Below are 23563 nucleotides of genomic sequence, written 5' to 3'. Positions count from 1 at the left end.
GTGTACAGCAAAGTGATTCAGTAATGCATATACATGTATCTATTCTTTTTCAAATTCTTTTCCCATTCAGGTTGTTACATACTATTGAGCAGAGTTCCCTGTGCTATACAGTAGGTCCTTGTTGGTTATCCATTTTAAATATAGCCACCATTTGTACTATTGATCAGAACTTCTCCTTTCCCTTCCTCAAGGTTCCCTTCGGCACTGCAACTCTGGTTAATTCTCTACTTTCACTTTCCTTCCTTGAAATTTTCCATCATTGTAAACACCAAGGTTCAGGAACTAAAAAACCTTTTTCAACAGGCTTTTGTTAAGAATCTATGAGGTGTTAGAGAATGTTGGTGTGTATAAATGAAAAGTGCATGTTATTTGTCCTCAGATATTTGAGTGGGGTGGAGGGAGACAGAGGGGTATAAAATCTATGTGTAAAGGGCTACAAAGAAACTATAATAATAATAGAAGTTGCATTCTCAATGAACTAACTACTTCATTTATCTTACTTTCCTTCTGAATTCATAATCTTTTTCCAGACAAATAGGTATGCTACAGTATGTTTCATTTCTGTCTTGCTCTTTTCTTTACTGACAAGCTTGAAACGAACCTTTTAGCTACATAGTCAGCCCTCCCTATTTACACTTCCTCACTTACGAAATCTTCAACTCCTTTCATTCTGGTTTCTAGTCCAATGAATTAGTCATGTTCAGATCACTAATGATACCCTTTAAAAAAAATTTAATGGTCATTCATATTCTCATGTTATTAAACTTCTGCTTAGCTGACAAGTTGGTCCTGTGCTCCTTAAAATTTTCATTGAGAAAGCAACTTCTATGTTATACTATTGTTTTGCTTTTCTTACACTGGTACCATACTGAATTAATTTGTTGCACATTTTTAATATTGTAAGGTTACTACCTATTGTTACTCTTGAAGTCAATTAAACAAAATTACCTCTTGTATCTGCCCAAGAAAATAGTCAAGAAAAGACTTCTCAGCTCGAGATTCATTGGATGGCATCACCCAGCAACTACTCCACTGCTCCAGTCTCTGAATTCCTCCTCATCTGCTTCCCTAACTATCAGAGTTGGCAGCACTGGCTGTCCCTACCCCCTCAGCCTCCTCTTCCTTCTGGCCATGGGGGCCAGCGCCACTCTTCTGATCACCATCCAGCTGGAGGCCTCTCTGCAGGAGCCCATGAACTACCTGTTCAGCCTCCTCTCCCTCCTGGATATGGTACTCTGTCTCATTGTCATCCCCAAGGTCCTGGCCATCTTCTGGTTTGACCTCAGGTCCATCAGCTTCTCTGCCTGTTTCCTCCAGATGTTCATCATGAATAGTTTCCTCGCCATGGAGTCCTGCACATTCATGGTCATAGCCTATGACTGCTACATGGCCATCTGCCATCCACTGAGGTGCCCATCCATCATCACTAACCGCTTTGTGGCCAAGGCTAGTGTCTTCGTTGTCATACGAAATGCCCTTCTCACTGTACCCATTCCCATTCTCTCTGCCCAGCTCCTCTACTGTGGGAAAAATGTCATTGAGAACTGCATCTGTGCCAACCTGTGTCCAGCTCTCCTGTGAGAATTTCACCCTGAACAGAATCTACCAATCTGTAGCTGGTTGGACCTTACTAGGCTCAGATTTCATCCTCATCTTCATCTCCTACATCTTCATCCTAAGAGCTGTGCTCAAGTTCAAGGCTGAGGGGGATGCAGTCAAGGCTCTGAGCGCGTGTGGCTCCCACTTCATCCTCATCCTCTTCTTCAGCACCATCCTGCGGGTTGTGGTGTTGACAAATGTGGCCAGAAAGAGCGTCCCCATGGACATCCTGATCCTGCTCAATGTTCTTCACCACCTCATATCCCTTTCCTTGAACACTATTGTATATGGGGTTCAAACCAAAGAGATAAAACAAGGAATTCAGAAATTGCTGCAGAGAGGGATGTGAATATGTAAAATAGATTTCTAATTCTCTCTCCCCTTCCTTCTCAGTGATTTTGCCCAGACATGAGCTAGAGAAAAGCCTGACCCAGGTTTCTTCCTTTATTCTTACCTGTTTCAGGATGGGGTAGGCAAGAGGAAGAAACTCATTTTTCTTGAGTAACTGCTTTGAGCCTGGGCAATTATAGTGAAGTAATTTAATCTTCACAACATTCTTGTAGGTACTATTACTTCCATTTTACATAGCAGAAAAAATATAATTTTAAGAGAACAAACTGCTGGAGATCATATATCTGGGAAGTGATAGAGCAGAGATTAAAATCTAGGCTCTACAGCCTGGTGTCTTTCTAGAGAAATGCCCCTTCTTGTGCAATTGAAGCTGGAGACCAGGCCTCTACCCTACTCTCCTTCGCCTGTGTTTTGTCCTTCTGGATGTCCACAGGTATTTCCTGCCTGTACCTACTACTTTGCGAGCCAGGGGGTTCTCAGAGAAGGCAGAGTCCTGTCTGACAAAGCATCTGCAGGACCACAGGGAAAGAGCACTCATAATAATATAAAGCAATGCCAGCCTCCTACTATGTCCTACACAGCCTCACAACCTTCAGGGAGTCTAGAGAATGAGGATACATGTTGAGAGAGGGGTATGGAGGGGGGATACCAACGGGGTAAAAATTGGGAAATCAGGTCAGTGGGTTGACCACTTCTCCACGTGTTTAAGCTGTACATGCAGTGAGCTGAAAGTCAAGTCTTATTTGTTGACTCTTCCCAAGAGCTCTAGTTGAAGATGGGAAGACACAGCACAGTGTCAGGTTTCTGGGTAACTAACAGTGGGTCCAGTCAGGAGAAAATAAATCCCGCTGGTATTTTTAGAGAATTTAAGGTAAGCACTTGATTAAATAAGTATTGGAGACTTGAAAACCAAAAAAAAAAAAAAAAAAAAAGGGGGGGGATGCTGAGGTAACACAGAGATAGTACCTGCAGGAAGAACCTTATACTTGGAATTCCTTGGTGGTCCAGTGGTTAGGACTCTGCACTTCCACTGCAGGGGTCACAGGTTTGATCCCTGGTCGGGGAACTAAGATCCCACATGCTGCGTGGTGTGGCCACAAAAAAGAACAAAAAACACTGGTCATTTAAAAAAAAATAGAACCTTATACTTGGGAAGCATTGTGTCATTAGGAGACAGCAGGTTGGCGGGGGGCTCGTTGAACTACTTTCACAACTCTGAGGAGGGGTGCTGCCTCTGAATGCTACTAGCGTCACAGGAAATCCAAGAATGTGCCCTTACAGCCTGGACTGAGACCCCTGAGGAAGGACTCTATCCTGCTGCTGGTATCTCTTAGGGAGTTCAGTGAGGCTGATTTGATCCTGGGAGTTCTAAAACCCAAACAAAACGTAAACCCAAACAAAATCCAAAACCCAACCAACCAACCAACCAACCAATCCTGGAGGCTAAAACCAATTCCACTGCCAGGAGGAAGAGTCATTGCTGAGGGAATCCGACAAGAGGAAGAGACAGGAGGGACCAAATATCCCCTCCCCTGCTTCAACCTTCCAGTCTTTCTCTGTTGCTCTCTGTAGGTGGAAACTAAGAGGGAGCCGGCTGACCAAGGGTCCTATAGTCTAAGCCCCAGCATCACAAGATGTTTGGATGGGAGGGTCTAGGGCTGAGAGACAAGAGTTAATTATTGGCACAGCTCCAATTGCTTGAGTCTGAAAACTTAGTACCACATGAAGGACAGCTATAGCAGAACCCTGCAGTACAGCATGCCTCCCAGTGAGACAGAGACAGAATCAAGTCCTCCAGTTCAGACAAAAAAAGAGATGTGACATAATGCTATAGGGGCAGCTTTCATAGTTAGGAAGGAATTTGGCATTAAGCCGGCAACAGGAATGGAGATCAACTGCCCCACCCTGTGGGGTTTAAAGCAACTGCAACTCAATGCTGATGTGGGTTCCAGGGGCAGATTCTCCTAAAGCCACACTCAATAACAGCGGGAAAGAAAAATGACATCCATTTCCCTACAAGAAGGGGCTCTTAATGCCCTCAGACATGCTTCTCATTTACTCAAGGCAGAGCCACAGGTATGATTCAGTATTTATCATTTTTTTGAAAAGGAAATCTTTAATAGGAATTCTCTCCATCTCACGGTTGCTGGAAGAATTTTATGCACCACCATCTCCTACTGTCCCTCAGAGGACAGAAGGGCCAACTTCAACACCACTTGCCTAATGATACTAATAATCTCAATGTCCTTATATATTGATAATAATTATAGTAATAATCATGAAATGAAAAGCTCAAATATTTTGAACACTTGCAATATACCAGTGTTTGTGCATGATAACGTTTAATTTTCATGAGAGCCTTCTGTGGATAATTATAAAAATGAGTTTTAAAAAAATGATCTAACAGAAAGAATATAATTCATAGGAATATGGTACGTATCGTCAAGGAATATTTTCAAACATCTGGTCTACTCTGTTGGCCTGTAGGAGTGCTTTCTCTACCTTTGTTATGCTTTGCCAGCTGCAAACCCAGAAGGAACTCAAATAAGAGTCTGTTAGTTGGACAAAATTCAGGTCTTAATTCCTCAGCTAGGCTTCTCTAGATCAATGCAAACAGCTGACATAATCATGAGAAGCTTGACTCAAACTGGGAGCACACGGGGATAGATACTACCAACTTGTTGTACGGATTTGTAAGGATGTAGGGACCAACACACCAGTTGTCATTCCTCACAGTAACTAGCACAATTCTTGCACATCCAGGGGCTCAGTGAACATCCCCTTACTTACGAGACTGAAGTGACTAAGTCAAGAGTTGACAGTGTCTACAGTGCATCTCTAGTTTCATAGAAGCAGGGCACAAACAGATATGCCATCTACATAAGGGTGGCTCTCTGCTCTGGTTCTAAGGAGAGAAGTTAAGAGGACCACAGGTTCTCACAGAATTGTCAAGCCCAGGGCAGGTGGTTCAAGGAACGGGACACAGTGGTCCTAAGATAGGCTTTGGGGTGAATCTACATGTAGATAAAGAGGATGGAGGAACAGGATAACTCAAAGAGCCCAGCCTTGAAGGTCAGACACAACTCTGCTGTGAAGTTCCCATAGCATTAAAAAATATACTTAGTAGAGATCTTTGAACACTGTCTTGAGTGGATAGAATGAAGTAGCATAAACTGAAGGCAGTTTAAGTTGGTGGGGTATAAATATACAAACTTCCAGTTATAAATAAGTATCAAAGATGCAATGTCCAGCATGATGACTATAGTTAACGCTGCTGTGAGATATATTTGAAAGTTGCTAAGAGAGTAGATCCTAAAAGTTCTCATCACAGGAAAAAAGCATTTTTCTTTTTCTTCTTTTTGGTACCTATATAAGATGTTGGATATTAACGAAACTCTTGTGGCAGTCATTTCACAACATATGTATAACTTAAACTTTTAAGTGCTGTAGGTCAATCATATCTCAATAAATCTGAAAAATAAAATAAAATAAATAAAATGGTGGGATACAGATGTTTTTTCAGTTTAACTGAGATCTGTGAAGAATCACGGTGCTACAACAGGCTGACTGTGGTCCAACTGTCCTGGAAGGGGTGCACTAAGAACATGAGAAGGGGGGAGAAGTGACCTACCAAGGCCACTTACTTTACTCCCCGGTTTGCAGGTTAGTCACATTTGCATGAGGAACAGAGAGCGTTTTGAGAAAGAAGATCTGATACCACTGAACACTGCTATTCAGGATCAGAGCAGATTTAAATCAAGACGCAGTGGCAAGAGAGAGCAACAAGTTCCCTGGAATTAAATTATCTGGAGGAAAAAGGGAGTCTATGCTGGTGACCAATGCCCAAAACAAAGACCGAAATATTGCTGAGGGAACAAAACTACGTTTTCCACAGTGGAGTTTGGGGGCCTCTTAGTACATAGTCATCTGATACTCTACTGTGCTTCGGGATATATTCTAAGCGTACGGGTGTTAAGGATGAGAGCTGTGACCTCAGAGGCGGACTGTGGAACCTCAAGGCTGTGCAGCCAGGGAGCCTAAACAGGATGGCATTACTGCAGAGTAGAGAAACGCTTCGTTGCTGACATGTCAATAGTGCCGCCCTGTGGCTATAAGTAGGAATAGCAATACTTTAGTTCTCAACCTCTGCTTGTTTCTGAAAGGGGACTGACAACTCTGAAAAACTGGCGTTCCAACACTCAGGGGGAGTGGTAGTGAGTAGCTTCAAGAAGAAAATACTGTACTTCCTGCTCATAAGAATGTGGGGAGCTGAATGATTAATTTAAAAAATAAAAGGGATATAATTTATTCTCTGGTTTCCTTTTTTCTTATTTTTTCTGGTTTCCTTTTTTTCAGTGACATTTAAAAACAATGTCAAATCAATCGTGTGAATCAGGTATTCATAAGGGTATATTGTATTATTATATTTAATAAGATGTTATATTAGCAGTATTTTGCTAAGGACTGTAGGTAATAACAACATTTATTTATTTCTTCATCTGCGCAACCAAAATTTAGTTATTGAGTGCTTTACGTGTGATTAGCACAGTAGTGATTAGCATAGATGTTACCAAGAGGTAAACTACTTTCAGAGAGATTATGGTCAAAATAGCCCATGAATTATCATTATTCCCAATTTTGCAGGCTAGGCAACTGAGTAAAAAGATAAAATTCTAATGGTCATTCAACTAACAGGGACAAGGATGAAGAGAGATAAATTAGGCATATTTGCTACTAAATCTACTTTTCCTATTATATTGTCTAGGGATTGAGCTACACTTTTTGACTTCAATTAGATAGATTTGTAGTTTTCTGAACTTTTTCATGTTCCAGATTATAGATAGCAAAGGCAGTGCACATCAAAACCCGTCATATATTGAATTAGTACATACACGTAAAGTTAGTTACTACAATAAAGATACCACAGGAACTTAGCACAGTATAAGTTTACTTCTCATCCACATCCTGATTTCAATGCATGGGGGCTTTGCTTCATGTCAACATTTAGGGACCCATGCTTCTATCACATGTGGGTATTCCACATTACCCTTCGAGACCTCCACAGGTCCTTTTGAATCTGGCTGTCACACAGCGAAGGGAGAGAAAGTGCAGGATCTTGCGGGATGTTTCTGGGGCCAATCTGGGAGAGATTTACATCATTTTCTCTATCATTCCATTGACCAGAATCCTCACATAAATCTAGCTGCCTAGAGGAGAGGCCAGGTGACTAAATATTTATTTCTTAAGAGAAATGACGTAAGAGAGACTCTCACATGTAAAACGATTGTAACCTCTTCCCAAGTGAGACTACCCAAACTCTCATCTAGTCACTGTATACAGCACAGAGTCCAAGATCTCCAGGAGTGTGTGGTCATCTCCATCCTGATGTGGTTCCTCTTGGACCAATCATCCTCCTTCTCCCACTACATATTTAATGGTGGAGCAGAAACTGGGTACCAGCCATTAAGATTCCCAGTTGAAAGTGAAGCACAGAATACATTTAGCAGGAACTTTTCAATAGTAATGCTGGAATACTTTGGGGGCAGGCATCGCAACATTTTAATCTCCTGACAGTTGGGGAAGATCCCTGACTAGACACTGGTTATGTTCTCTGGGACAATGTCTCCTGGCCATTGTTTTCTATATCCCCTTGTTCTGCTTTTAGGCGGTTGTGCCTTCTTCAATGTCCCCAATGACATTAAATGAAGCAGGCATTGGAGCATGTGACTTCTTTTGCAGGTACCATATTTGCAGCCTGTTTCCTGCTTATAAAATATTAGAATCAATAACTATTTTAATTCTTTACCAAAAGCTTTCTTTAAAAGCCAAGCTCATGTTTCTTTGGCAATGAAACCCCTCAAATACCTAACAGGTTTCTGATATATTAGTATTAGGTCAATTCCACGTGCTAGAATCACAGTGTAGTGTAAGCACCCGACAATTAGCTTTTTTGATTGTAATGTAAGTGCCTAACGTTAAGCTTTTGATTGCTGAAGCATCCACTTTAAAGACATTCATCTCCTGCAAATCAAAACTACAATGAGGTATCACCTCACAGTCGTCAGAATGGCCATCATCAAAAAATTTACAAACAATAAATGCTGGAGAGGGTGTGGAGAAAAGGGGACCCTCCTCCATTGTTGGTGGGAATGTAAATTGATACAGCCACTGTGGAGAACAGTATGGAGGTTCCTTAAAAAACTACAAATAGAACTACCATACAACCCAGCAATCCCACTACTGGGCATATATTTGGAGAAAACCATAATTTGAAAAGGTACATGCACCCCAGTGTTCATTGCAGCACTATTTACAATAGCCAGGACATGGAAGCCACCTAAATGTCCATCGATGGGTGAATGGATAAAGAAATGTGGTACATATATATAATGGAATATTACTCAGCCATAAAAAAGAACAAAATAATGCCATTTGCAGCCATATTGACCTAGAGATTGTCATATTGAGTGAAGTAAGTCAGACAGAGAAAGACAAATATCATATGATATTGCTTATATGTAGAATCAAAAAATGGTACAAATGAACTTATTTTCAAAACAGAAATAGAGTCACAGATTTAGAAAACAAACTTATGGTTACCAAGGGGGAAAGGGGGGGAGGAATAAATTGGGAGATTGCGATTGACATGTGCACACTACTATATATAAAATAGATAACAAATAAGGACCTACTGTATACCACAGGGAACTCTTCTCAATACTCTGTAATGACCTACATGGGAAACGAATCTGAAAAAAAAGTGGATATATGTATGTGGATAACTGATTCACTTTGCTGTACAGCAGAAACTAACACAACATTGTAAATCAACTATACTCCAATAAAAATTAATTAAAAAATAAAGACATTCATCTCTAATAAACACATTACCAATGACACAACTAGGTAAAGAATCAGGATACCCGGTCCGTGAACTTCCCCTTTTTAGAAAGCTCTGGTTCAGTAGATGAATGACCTTTTGAATGCCCCTGGTTTTCCCTTCTTGCACTTTAATTCCTGCTCTTATGTTTTAAATTCACCAATAAAGAGTGAAACTGTGAAAATCTGGGGACCTCACCCTTGACCCCAGTAAAGGCAGAACCTCAGGTCCATTCTCCCTCCCACTTCTGTACCCCTGACCTTGTTGTGTGGCTCAGGTATGCTGTTTACCCTACAGGACTTGTGAATAATAAACCTTGTTTCTCCAAAGTTTTCTAATGGTTGTGGCTGAGGTCGTCTTGTAATCATAATAAGAACTCTGAGGGCTGGTCCAGCCTCAGCATTGGCTCTGGGTGGGAAAATGTCTGTGGGAGCTCCCTGCAAGGAGGAGGAGCCCACATGAGTGCCCCCAGGCATTTCTAGCCAATAACATCACTATCCATAGACTGACACCCACACAAAGCGCACACCCGAGGAATTTTCTTAGGCATAATTTAACATTTTACTTTCTTTTCTTTATTGTCTTTCCCCTTTCCCCGTGCCACTCCTTTTCTACATAATGGTGTCTATTTAAGGCTATCAGTCTTGAGTAGGATAGCTATCCGCATAATCTAGTCTCTTCTCAGGGCCGGTTACCATGAGTCTTTGCTACTTAAAGACATTCTAAATCTTTCTCTTAACCTTTGATATCCCAAGCAAGACTGTATATTTATGGACTTTCTCTATTATGATTAATTTCTGCTTGAAAACCAGCTTAACTTTCTGCTAAGCTCATCTGTTTCTCATAATAACTTGTCAAATGAAATCAACAACTGCAAACACACACTGTTATTCTGAATTCTTCCAACCATTTCCCCTAGAATTACCATTTCGTAGACATGTCAGCTTTCCTTGTTATGTGATCTTTCTAGCATTGGATGCCAATTCTCTCGTTGTCTTCAGCCTTATTCAGGATAACTTGGCAGCTGTCAAAGCAAACAATTCCAAGTTGTCAGTGGTTTAACACAATACAATTTTATTTTTTGATGACATCCAGCCCAATGCACATAGAAAGGGAAAGCTCTCTTCCATGCAGTCATTCAGGGTCCAAGCCTCCTCCAGTGTGTGGTTCCACCATTTTCCATGGGTTCTTGTCTTCCAGTGGATTATCTGCAACTAGCCAGAAGAAGAGGATAGAGCGCAGAGGGCATCAGGGAGGTTGTAAAGCCATTCCTGGAAGAGGTGCATGCCATTCCCTTGGACAGGCTTAGTCTTATAGCCCCACACAACTGCAGGTTTGCCTGGAAAATGTAAATTTCTCTGTGTTTAGGAGGAGGAAAATTTACTTGTGTAAATTTATTGTGTTAGAGTTTTTCCAAACTCTGTTTGGAAAAACTAGACTTGTCTCTGTCATTTATATACATTGATTATCAAGCTAAAATCCAATTTGTGGAGTGAGAATGGTAAGAAGTGGTAGGAGAACTTCTGGAGGTTTCTGTGATTCTCCTGGTCTCTCTGAGACACTGTCTGCCCTAGAGCCTGATCTACATCTTGTTTGCCTCTTACAGATGTTTTATTAAATAATTCACCGTCTTTTATTTTAGACTCATAAGAGAGAGGCAAAGGGACGCTTTTAGATCCCTTCCATGTTTTCCAGTCATCCCCCATCACCTGTGGTAGGAAGGAAGAGAAGGCAGTGGGTGGAACGTCGGTAAGCTGCATCTCAGGGATAGAAGTTCAATGGATGGGGTGCAGGGATTTGAATCCTTCCCCAGACCCAGTTCCCAGCCCAGGACCATCTAAATGTATTCCTGAGACCTGCCTTGCCATTCTGCCATGGTGACATCAGGAGTCCCGTGTATGATTCAAACAAGCAATGATTTTCTACTCAGCCTTTGAGTTTATGCAGTTTGTTGTCTGTCAGGAGACACTGCTGTTGGGACATAATTGGGAAGAGAGACTAGAGGAGTCAATATTCTAGGGACGAACAGACCTTGATGGATTTCCTCAACAAAGGCACTGAATCTATTACATTTTCTTGGATGTTTATAATAGAATTAAGAACTGTGTCCTGCTTGAGAAATAGGCTGAGAGTTTCCTAAGACCTGTGCTTACTCCTGTAAAAGTAAATATTGATCTGTCTGTAGACTGAGCCGAAAGGGGGATATTTATGGGTCCATGTGTCTTGCTTCCTCACGGCTGAGGTGAGAGCAGTCTCCTTGACTCCCCAGGTACACTACTGACTTAAAAGGAGTCTGAGGAGTTCTGTACCATGTTTATCCAGCCAACTAGTATCAGCAAGAAGATATTTCTGAGATGTTTTTTTCCTGTTGTGGGAAAATACTACCTTGCTTAGTATCATCACTTCACTTTCCTTTTGCACCAAAGTCTTTTCTTCCTAGCTAGACGGATTGCTTAGTTCACCAAATAGTAAACATGTGATAATGATCGCCATGCCTCATTCTTCCTACTCTCCACTGAGTGACGGATTGATCAATATGCCATATACTCTTCGAGAAAGAGCCTCCTGACACTCACTTTTTGCTAAAGAGACTTGGATTTTAATATTTGGAAGTCACATTTAGTATCCTGGCTAGGCTGTTGCTAGCTATGTGAATTAGGCAGATTATTTAAACCCTCCATATTTTAGTTTCAATTTCTCACAAACATGGACAAGAGCAATTTTTTTTTTTTTAATTTAGTTATTTTTGGCTGCGTTGGGTCTTTGTTGCTGCACACGGGCTTTCTTTTTTCTAGTTGCGGCGAGCGGGGGCCACTCTTCCCTGCAGTGCGCAGGCCTCTCATTGTGGTGGCTTCTCCTGTTGCGGAGCACAGGCTCTAGGCGTGCGGGCTTCATTAGTTGTGGCACGTGGGCTCAGTAGTTGTGGCTCGCGGGCCCCAGAGGGCAGGCTCAGTAGTTGGGGCGCATGGGCTTAGTTGCTCTGCGGCATGTGGGATCTTCCCGGACCAGGGCTCGAACCCGTGTCCCCTGCATTGGCAGGCAGATTCTTAACCACTGCGCCACCAGGGAAGCCCAAGAGCAATTTTTTAACTGTGTGATTTTTAAATTCATTTGTACACAACATTAACTACAATCATTCAATAGATTTGTTCTTTTTCCTTATTTATCTCCAGTCTTCTTCTTTCCCTCTCTCCCTTCCCTTTTTTCTTCCTTCCTTCCTTCTTTTTCTCTGCTCCTTTTTTCTGCCCCGATATCTCCTTCTCCAGCAGTTGTGGGTAGGAAAGTGTGAGCTGTAGAACCCGACTCCACCTGCTCTCCGCTCTCCGTGATTCCTGTGCACAAAGCTCCAAAGATCCTCCATTTAGCCTGAGTGTCCCTATCCTAAGAAGCATTTAAAGACCTTCACAGGAAAGGCTAATTTTTTAGGTCCTATTTTCTTCAATTCAGAGTGGTGGCTATACTAGTGACAATCCCATTTGTTTTCCCAAGAAAGCAATGCTAAGTGTTGCTCTGTATAAGACATGTATTGTTAACAGTAGAATTTCCTACAACCACGCTTAGGTGACAGTTAGACAAAGAACAGCCATGAAGGTAAAACCCTGGACAGGAGACCACTGTGTAAACAGGGTCACTACCAGGTATTTGCTTGGGTCCAGACCACTGATCCTCCCATTGCATGAGATGGGACCACATGGAAAGTGCTTCCTGGCCCCCACAGTTGTCTGTGGTCCATGCTCCTTTGAGGTCCCTGATCCTTTGATTGCTGGGGATGTTCCTCTGGTCACTTCCCTCCTCAGACTTATAGTTCTTAGGATAATTTATTCATTTCCTTCTCCACAGGTACATCCATAGAAGTTTTTCCTGAGAAGATTCTCATCACTCAGTTTTCTTACCCTTCTTTTCTTGGGGTTTCTTTCTCTTTATTTAGACTCCCCAAGAGCCTCTGATCTCTCTGTCTTCACTCTGTTCACGATGCTGAATTAAGCCTTTTATAATATTCTCTCCTGGGAAATAGACCATAGGGCCTCAGGGTCCAGGTGTCTAACAAGGGCACCAATCTCTGTGAGCAATGGAGATGGAGGGGCATAGTGGAGCCAGAGTCTATAAAATCAGTCTTTAGAGCCTTTGGAGGGGCCAGTTAAGGCGCTTTTTTTCAACAGCCAAAAACAGCAGCAGTGCGAACTTCTGAAGCTTGTAAGTCTCAAGCTGGGGCCAGGAAAATTGTGAGGAAGGAGACAATGAGGAGAGGAGGTGAGTCCAGGAGCCTGGAATGGAAAGGAGATGGAACTCTTTCCATAGGGCCTGGTGTAGATGTCGACCTGCCAAGATGCTTAGATCCTGGGGCCATACAAGTTTTGTGGGCCCTGAGCAACTGCAGGTTCAAAGCCCCCCACCCATATCATGGCTAGGAGGCCAAGGCTGTGTGCCTGGCTGGGTCAGGATCTTCCTTTCTGCTCTTGTCTAAATCCATCTATGAGCCAAGATGATCACTCCTGTTTCTAGGCAATCATAGCTAGGCTTGGATCTTCTGTTATAATTTTGGTAATTTAAGACTTGTCTGACCTTTCCAGATTCTCAGTATCTCATGGTCAGAGATCATGTTTTGTTCATTAGCGCTTGGAACAAAGAACTACTGCAACCATCCCTTTGTAAATATCAGTCTGTGAGTATAAACTAATGGAATTGCAGTATTGAAGATCAAAGCAATGCCCCAGATGGCCAATGATTTCATTGAGGAGAGTATGTATATAGAGAAAAAATGGTCCCCGCTATAAGGAACTTAAAAGGGACTATAAGACAGAGTTGAAAGTATACTGCTACAATATATCAGTGTTATAGGAGGTCTGAAAGGGACATTTCTTCCCTGTGTCATTTAAAAGACTCTTGGTGATATTCTTGACTCCAGTCTCTCTGTGTCCGCTGCCTTTCTTACGCTAAATCCAGGTGTCCTCCCCACCCCTCATATACATCCTTCTCCACCTGCATGCCTATGTTCAGATCTTGATCACTTTTCCTTTGGCCTATTCAGAACTCTCTAAAAGGCTGCTGTGTGATTCTCCTTTGTCCCATCCATAGCACATCATTTCCCTGTGTCAGATTTCTGTGATTCCTCACAGCAGTGCACATGGCAGTGCTTACTGCCAGGTGGACCTTGTATGACCGCATATGCTCCTGTATGCCTTTAAACCTTGTCTCCTGACACTCTGCTCTCCTACCTCCTTCCCCCAAAGAGCTTAGGGTCTACCAGTCCCTAAAACCACATCATTAATCATTACTGAACATCCACCTAGGCAGATCTTTCTTCTCTTAGCATCGCCTACAAGGGTAACCTTCCCCTCTTCTTTTCTTTAGATTCCATATATATGTGGTAGCATACAGTATTTGTTTTTCTCTTTCTGACTTACTTCACTCTGTATGACAGACTCTAGGTCCATCCACCTCACTACAAATAACTCAGTTTCATTCCTTTTTATGGCTGAGTAATATTCCATTGTATATATGTGCCACATCTCCTTTATCCATTAATCTGTCAGTGGACACTTAGGTTGCTTCCACGTCCTGGCTATTGTAAATAGTGCTGCAATGAACATTTTGGTACATGACTTTTCTTGAATTATGGCTTTCTCAGGGTATATGCCCAGTAGTGGGATTGCTGGGTCGTATGGTAGTTCTATTTTTAGTTTTTTAAGGACCCTCCATACTGTTCTCCATAGTGACTGTATCAATTTACATTCCCACCAACAGTGCAAGAGGGTTCCCTTTTCTCCACACCCTCTCCAGCATTTATTGTTTGTAGATTTTTTGATGATGGCCATTCTGACTGGTGTGAGGTGATACCTCATTGTAGTTTTGATTTGCATTTCTCTAATGATTAATGGTGTTGAGCATTCTTTCATGTGTTTGTTGGCAATCTGTATATCTTCCTTGGAGAAATGTTTATTTAGGTCTTCTGCCCATTTTTGGATTGGGTTGTTTTTTTGATATTGAGCTGCATGAGCTGCTTGTAAATTTTGGAGATTAATCCTTTGTCAGTTGCTTCATTTGCAAATATTTTCGCCCATTCTGAGGGTTGTCTTTTCATCTTCTTTATGTTTTCCTTTGCTGTGCAAAATCTTTTAAGTTTCATTAGGTCCCATTTGTTTACTTTTGTTTTTATTTCCATTTCTCTAGGAGGTGGGTCAATAAGGTGGGTCAATAACAGCTGGCAATAGCTCAGCCAGGACACTGAACCTGGCTTCCACACTTAAAATCCAAGTCTCTTTACACTGAAAGTGAGTGGCAGGAGGCTCTTTCTGAAGAGTATATGGCATATTGATCAATCTGTCACTCAGTGGAGAGTAGGAAGAATGAGGCATAGTGATCATTATAACATGTTTATTATTTGGTGAACTAAGCAATCCGTCTGGCTAGGAAGAAAAGACTTTGGTGCAAAAGGAAAGTGAAGTGATGATACTAAACAAGGTAGTATTTTCCCACAACAGGAAAAAAACGTCTCAGAAATATCTTCTTGCTGATACTAGTTGGCTGGATAAACGTAGTACAGAACTCCTCAGACTCCTTTTAAGTCAGTAGTGTACCTGGGGAGTCAAGGAGACTGTTCTCACCTCAGCCGTGAGGAAGCAAGACACATGGACCCATAAATATCCCCCTTTCGGCTCAATCTACAGACAAATCAATATTTACTTTTACAGGAGTAAACATAGGTCTTAGGAAACTCTCAGCCTATTTCTCAAGCAGGACACAGTTCTTAATTCTATTATAAACATCCAAGAAAATGTAATAGATTCAGTGCCTTTGTTGAGGAAATCCATCAAGGTCTGTTCGTCCCTAGAATATTGACTCCTCTAGTCTCTCTTCCCAATTATGTCCCAACAGCAGTGTCTCCTGACAGACAACAAACTGCATAAACTCAAAGGCTGAGTAGAAAATCATTGCTTGTTTGAATCATACACGGGACTCCTGATGTCACCATGGCAGAATGGTAAGGCAGGTCTCAGGAATACATTTAGATGGTCCTGGGCTGGGGACTGGGTCTGGGGAAGGATTCAAATCCCTGCACCCCATCCATTGAACTTCTATCCCTGAGATGCAGCTTACCGACGTTCCACCCACTGCCTTCTCTTCCTTCCTACCACAGGTGATGGGGGATGACTGGAAAACATGGAAGGGATCTAAAAGCGTCCCTTTGCCTCTCTCTTATGAGTCTAAAATAAAAGACGGTGAATTATTTAATAAAACATCTGTAAGAGGCAAACAAGATGTAGATCAGGCTCTAGGGCAGACAGTGTCTCAGAGAGACCAGGAGAACCACAGAAACCTCCAGAAGTTCTCCTACCACTTCTCACCATTCTCACTCCACAAGTTGGATTGTAGCTTGACAATCAATGTATACATATGATAGAGTCGAGGCTAATTTTTCCAAACAGAATTCTTTTTCCTCGTAAACACAAATAAATTTACATTTTCAGACATACCTGGAGTTGCGTGGGGCTATAAGACTAAGCCTGTCCAAGGGAATGGCATGCACCTCTTCCAGGAATGGCTTTTACAACCTCCCTGATGCCCTCTGCACTCTCTCCTCCTCCTCTGGCTAGTTGCAGATAATCCACTGGAAGACGTGAACCCATGGAAAATGGTGGAACCACACAGTGGAGGAGGCTAGGACCCTGAATGACTGCAAGGAAGAGAGCTTTCCCCTTCCACATTGCATTGGACTGGATGTTATGAAAAAGTATAAAATTGTTTTGTGTTAAACCACTGAAAAATTGGAATTGATTTTTTGATAGCTGGAAGGTTATTCTAACTAAGGCTGCAGACAATGAGAAAATTGACATCCGGTGCTAGAAAGATCACCTAACAAGTTGACATGTCTACTAAATGGCAATTCTAGGGAAAAGGTTGAAAGAATTCAAAGTAATAGTGTGTGTTTGCGATTGTTGATTTCACTTGACAAGTTATTATGAGAAATAAATGAGGTTAGCAGAAAGTTAGTTGGTTTTCAAGCAGAAATGAATCATAATACATAAAGGTCATAAATATAAAGCCTTGAAGAATTTTCCTAGTACTTGGGAAATCAAAGGTTTAGAGAAAGATTTAGAATGCCTTTAAGTAACAAAGACTCATAGAAAGCAGCCCTGAGAAGAGACTACATTATGTGGATAGCTGTCCTACTAAAGTCTGATAGCCTTAGGTAGACACAATTATGTAGAAAAGCAGCGGCATGGGGAAAGCAAAAAGACATTCAAAAAAGGAAAAAAAAATAAATTTTACCTAAGAAAATCCTTGTTAAGTTTCGAGAGGGTTCGTTGCCAAAGAAAGATGAGCTAGGCTTTTAAAAAAGCTTTTGATTAAAAATTAAAACAATTTTTAATATTTTACAGACATGACGCAGTCTCCATATGTAGTATCTGCAAAAGAAGTCACATTCTCCAATGTCTGCTTCATATAAGGCAGCGGGGGACGTTGAAGAAGGCACAATCCCACATATGCAGAAAAAGGGACATAGAAAACAATGGCCAGGAGAGATTCTCCCAGAGTCATATGCAGGACCTAGTCAGGAAACGTATTCTACTGTCAGGAGATAAAAGTATTGCAAAGCCTGCCCCCAAAGTATTCCAGAATTACCACTGACAAGTTCTTGCTAAATGTATTCCATGTTTCACTTCAACTGGGAATCTTTTTCACTGGTATTCAGTTTCTGCTCCACCATTAAACGTGTGGTAGTAGGAGGAAGATGACTGGTCCAAGAGAAAGCACATCAGGACCTGATGGAGATGACCACACACTCCTGGAGATCTTGGACCCTATGCTACATATAGTGACTAGATGAGGGTTCGCTTAGTCTCATTTGGGAAGAGGTTACGTATGTTTTACATGTGAGGCTCTCTCATATAATTTCTCTTAAGAAATAAATATTTAGTCACCTGGTCTCTCCACCTAGATTTATGTGAAGTTTCTGGCCAATGGAATGATAGAGAAAATGATGTAAATCTCTCCCAGACTGAGTCCCTACAACCTCCTACAAAATCTTGCATGTTCTCTCCCTTCACCTGCCTGACAGATTCAGAAGAAACAGTGGCAGTCTGTAAGGAACAGGAACATGAAGGATCCAACTAATGAAAGAAACATGGGTCTCTAAATGCTGATGTGAAACAAAGCCCACATTCATTGGAATGGTATGTGGATGAGAAGTAAACTTTTATTACATTGTTACTGTGATATCTTTGTGGTAGAAACTAACTTTACTTGCATTGACTAATTCAACATATGCTGGGTTGTGTAGGGCTCTGCCTTTGTTATTTACAATCTGGAGCCTGAAAAACTTCAGAAAACGACAAAACTATCCAGTTGAAGTCTAACTATGCAGCTCACTCCTCGAAAATGTAATAGGAAAAATAGATTTATGTAGCAAATGTGCCTAATGTCTCACTCTTGACTCTGGTCACTATTAATTAAATGATCATTAGTAATTTATCTTTTTGCTCAATTGCGTAATCTGCAAGATTGGGAATAATGATAATTCATGCGCTATTTTGAACATAATCTCTCTGAAAGTAGTTTACTTCTTGGTAACTACCTATGCTAACCACTACCATGCTAATCACACATAAAGCACTCGATAACTAATTTTTTGTTGAAAAATGAAGAAATGAAGAAATGTTACTATTATATATAGTCCTTAGTCAAACATTGCTAATGTAACATCTTATAAAATACTGAGATATACTCTATCCTTATGAATACTTGACTCATGTTATTGATTTGATATTGACTCTTCAATGTCAATGGAGAAAAGAAAATCAGAGTATAAACTGTTATATACCTTTTATTTTTTAAATTAATCATTAAAATCCCCACGTGCCTTATGATCATGAAGTACACTATTTTCTTCTTTAAGCTATCCCCTGACCTTCCCCTAGCATTGGAGATCCCAGGAGTTTTCTGATTTGAAAGTTGTCAGTTTCCTTTCAAACACCAAGCAAAAGTTAACTGGAATCACTTCAGTATTGCTATTCTGGTTAATAGCCACGAGGAGGCACTGTTGAGTTGTCAACAATGAAGCATTTATTTACTCCTGGCAGTAATGCCCTGCTGTTTAGACTCCCTGACTGCCAGTCTTGATGTCCCACACTAGGCCTCTGAGGTCACAGCTCCCATCGTTAACACCCATATGCTTAGAATATATCTGAAGCATATCAGATGATTATGTACCAAGAGGCTCCCAAACTCTACTTTATGATATGTGGAATACACAGTTTTATTTCCTCAACAATATTTAGGTCTTTGTTTTGAGCATTGGTCACCAGGATAGATTTCTTTTTCCTCTAGATATTTAATTCCCAGGTAACCTGTTGCTCTCTCTTGCTACTGGGTCTTGATTTAAATTTGCTCTGTTCCTGAATACTGTTCAATGGTTTCAGATCTTTTTTCTCAAAAGAATCTGTGTTGCTCATGCAAATTTCTCATGCAAACACAACAAACCTGCAAACCAGGGAGTGAGGTGGTAGGTCCCACCTTCCCCTTCTCTTGTTCTTAATACACCTGCTTCCAGTACAGTTGGACCATAGTCAGACTATAATAGCAAAGTGACTCTTAACAGATTTTCTCAGTTAAATTGACAAAACATCTACAGTCTACTAATTTAAAATGCATTAATTAATACTAAATCTAGCCAACCAAGACTGTGCTAATAGGACATTTTTTAATACTGTTGGAACTTCATGGCAGAGTTGAATCTGCCCTTTAAGATCTGGCTCTTTGAGTAATCCTGCCCCCCCACCTCGTCTCCTTTATCTGTATGTAGACTCACCCCAAGCCTGTCTTAGGCCTATTGTGTCCAGTTCCTTGAACCACCTTCACTGGGTTTGACAATTCTGTGAGAACTTGTGGTCCTCTTTAACCTCTCTCCTTAGAACCAGAGCAGAGAGCCACCCTTAAGTATGTAGCTTGTCTGCTACTTATAGTTAGGGCTTGACTTCTATGGAACTAGAGATCCATTGTAGACACTATTTGTCAACTCTACACTTAGGCACTCCAATATCATAAGTAAAGGAATGTTTACTGAGCCGCTTCATGTGCCAAAATTGTGCTAGTTATTGTGAGGAATGACAACTGCTGTATCGGTCCCTACATCTTTTACAAATCCCTACAACAAATTGGTAGTATCTATCCCTGTGTATACCCACTTTGAGTCAAACTTCTCATAATTGTGTTGCCATTTGCATTGATTTAGAGAATCTGTATTTTCTCTATTTTCTGATTTTGTCATCAGGATAATGTTAATTTTCTAAATAATTTTCAAAGCTTTGCAAATTTTTTAATATTGCAAAACAGTTAATATAGTATAAGAAACATACGAAAAGTTATCATGGTCTACCATCTTACTTGGAAGAAAATCTGCAATGACTTTTTTTGTCATCTTCCTTCATATTTTGATATGTTTAGTTTTTTTCTAAATCTTGTTTGTGTCAATATTGTAATTTCTATTTAGAAACTGATCATTCGGTCATTTTTCTTTATAAATTTATACAAAGTATCATTTTTTTCAGTTCACTTCCTCTCTTAGTTTACATTACTATTACTTTAGCCCTATTCTCTGTATATTCCTTGCTCATTCTACCTTAAATTTCAGCCAGGGTCCCATTTCCAATTAGAAGCCAACTTCATGTTTTTGCAGCTCCTAGAATACCCAAAGAAATCAATTATCCTATCTAGCTTCCATACTCAAATGAGAGTGACTTTATATTAAGTCAGCAGTCATTCTATTTCATTCTGCCCTGAAGCTCACCCTAACCAGAACCGCAGGGCATGAGGTTTCACTGAGTCCTCTAGCCCAGAGAAAGCCCTCTTAACTCTTCAGGCTTTATAGTTTTCTAAATGAAATGCTCTGACCAAGGTAAGGACTGAGTCCCTAAAGACCCCCAAGCAATGGGGTCATCTGGAGCTGGAGACCTCACTTCATACCAGTGACTGTAGAGTAGGATTGGATTTAGTAAGTTAAATCTACATGCACCAGAAGTAACAACCACACTAGAAATACATGTGTTTATTTGTTGTCAAACCTTTCTACGTTCCAGAAGCTGCAAAGATTTTCACAACAGTTTTTTTTTTTTTTTGAGTTATTTTATTGGTAAGGATACCGAAGCTCAAAGAGCTCTAAGTGACATTCTCACGTACATCTTCCAGTCAAGGCCAGAGCCTGAATTTAAACCTGTATCTCATGACTCATTGTGCATTTCTCTTCCCACTATATCCTGCTTGGTTTTCATGAAATTCATCATTTTTATAGTCATGAACTTCAGCTTCTGACATGTGAATGAAGAGAATCCCCATGAGAAAGAAAAGTATTTAAGGTAGTTAGTTACTGGGGGCACTTTTTCAAACCTTTTTCTCACCTTAGGAATTTTGTAGTATCAGTGGGGTTTAAATGTGAGAATTTTTTGTTGTACTTTTCCTGTGGCAAAAAATAGAGTGATTATTTTGGAATCTTTGAGCTCTGCCTTCTAATGTGGTGTACGTTATGACTAATGAGGAAAATGTAGTAGAGGATTACACGTAGAGGATTTTAGCAAAAATATTCCAGTGTTTACTTCTGTTTTGATCTTATCATTCCACTGAATGATCGTGGAAGATCCTCTTGGGGTTAAATATCAATAGCTTTTAGGGTTAAGCATCCTAAGTGCCCGCTCTCTTATCTGCTTTGTCCTGACCCCATAGATTACAGGGTTAAGGGCAGGGGGAAAAACCACATATAGATTGGCCAGAAGTATGTGGATATAATGAGGGATGTTGTGGCCAAAGCAGTGTGACATGAAGGAGAAGAGTGCTGGCAGGTAGAAGGCCAACATTAAGCAGACATGGGAGCCACATGTCCTGAGTGCCTTGAGGTGAGCATCCGAGGACGGGAGGTAGAAGACTGCTCTGAGGATTTGGACGTAGGAAAATCCAATCACAGAAAGGTCAATATATCCCATGGAAAAAGCAATCAAGCCATAGATAACAGTGACCTTAATACTGGCACAAGCCAACTTTGCCAAACCCAGGGGTTCACCATAGGTGTGGGGTATGATCTGGACATCACAGAAAGGAAGGCTCAGGATAAGGGCTCTAAAAGGAGTCACAGACACCAAAGTCCGGACTATGATGGCTATGCCCGGGACGGCTGTCATCTTATTGGTGAGGATCGTGCTGTATCTCAGGAGGTCGCAGATGGCAAAATTCCCTTTAAGTTAGAGTCAAATGTAAAATGCCAGCTCTAGCAAGCACAGACTTGTTGGGAAATGTTAGGATAACTATACCACTTGCCTGGTGACAGTACTACTCTTTATGAATTTAGGCTACAGGATAGAATAAACATAGCCCCAGAAAAAAAAAAGTGGGTCTTCTGTGATAAAAGGAGTTCTTTAAGGTTCTAGGTACTCCTGGAATCTATGTAATAGACACTAGATCTCCACCAAAATTTGCGTTTTCCTTCCTTTGAAATTTGATTGTACATGACTGTGTATGGAAGACATTTTTACAGTCTTCCTTGCAGTTAGATGTGACCTCATGGCTATTCTCAGCAACAGAAAGTGAGCAGAAATTATGAATCCCATATATGAACTAAGGATTTAAGAAGTAAATTGCCTCCAGTTTTCTTTACCCTTCTGCTGGCTTGATGCTGAGAACAGTACTGTCCTAGGGGATGGCAGAGCCACAGATGGAAGAAAGTTTGGTCCCTGAATCTCACATGGAACAGTGCCACTCACCCACTAGTTACACTCATCATAGATTTTTATATGAAAAAATAAATTTCTTTAATATTTGATGCATTATGTTTTTGAATTTATTTTTTCATAGCAGTTTAGCCAACTGCATCACACCAAAAGTGTCAACGCCAATAGGCCTCTGCCCAGATCCCCTAATCCCTCAGGAGACAGTCAGGGCTGCAAACTCATTCCAAGGATCCTAATAATTCTCGTCAAATCTACGATTGAACAACCTTCCCCAGATACCACCTACAGAATACTAGCAGGTACTTTGGCTTTCCTATTATCTAAGGTCATTCACTGGACACTTCCACAGATAGGGGACAGCTGGGCTAACTGCTTTTGCCTGGGATTTATTATATGAGAAAATAAGTGGGAAGGGAGCAATTACTCAGACAGATTCTCTTTTACCATCATCTCTCATCCCCCCAAATCCACCAGCTGCATGAACCCGGGTTTGCCTGTTCTATCTCCTTTCATATTTCTCCCAATTGAAATGCAAATCAAGGTGAAGAGTATGCATCTGGCCTCTAATCTCCCAAATGAAACCCTATCCTAGACCAAACCAGTACTGGGCTTTTACTATATCCTTTACTTAATCTCACCACAGACACCAGAGCTGAGCCCCAAGGATGAACTCAAACCATGAAGGAATGTCAAGTGTCCAACCGACCGAGGGCCAAAAACAGGGACCAGACTAGGCAGTATGGCATATTCTCTGGCTATGAACCCTTCCTACAATCTTCCAAATTGTAAATTTCTAGGTAGGTTGAGATCCAATTCTCTCTGCCACTACCTTCTGCTATAAATATGCCTCGGAGGGGTCACGAGTCCCTGAAGAAATAAACACATCTGCCTTACACTAGGGCCCCCTTGGGGATAAAAACTGCATTACAGGAAGAACTGTCCAATAGAAATGTAATGCGAGCCACATACGTAATTTTAAATTTTAAATTTAAATTTTAAATTTCTAGTATCTACATCA

At 41.0% G+C, this 23563-nt stretch overlaps 2 protein-coding genes across 2 annotated transcripts; one reads left to right on the top strand and one right to left on the bottom strand.

The window, feature by feature from the left end:
- Positions 1–1007: 1007 nt before the first annotated feature.
- LOC118899527 (olfactory receptor 56A1-like) lies at positions 1008–1948 on the top strand. The gene is given in 3 exon segments (XM_036861304.1): positions 1008–1103; positions 1105–1565; positions 1567–1948. Coding segments are annotated over 3 exon segments (939 nt in total).
- Positions 1949–21436: 19488 nt separating this feature from the next.
- Positions 21437–23002, bottom strand: LOC118899526 (olfactory receptor 52E5). The gene is given in 3 exon segments (XM_036861303.1): positions 21437–21483; positions 21486–22052; positions 22990–23002. Coding segments are annotated over 3 exon segments (627 nt in total).
- Between the last annotated feature and the right edge of the window lie 561 nt (positions 23003–23563).

The sequence above is a fragment of the Balaenoptera musculus genome, chromosome 8 (assembly GCF_009873245.2).
Source record: "Balaenoptera musculus isolate JJ_BM4_2016_0621 chromosome 8, mBalMus1.pri.v3, whole genome shotgun sequence".
Taxonomy (NCBI): Eukaryota; Metazoa; Chordata; class Mammalia; order Artiodactyla; family Balaenopteridae; genus Balaenoptera; species Balaenoptera musculus.
This window is presented reverse-complemented; position numbering and strand designations above follow the sequence as displayed.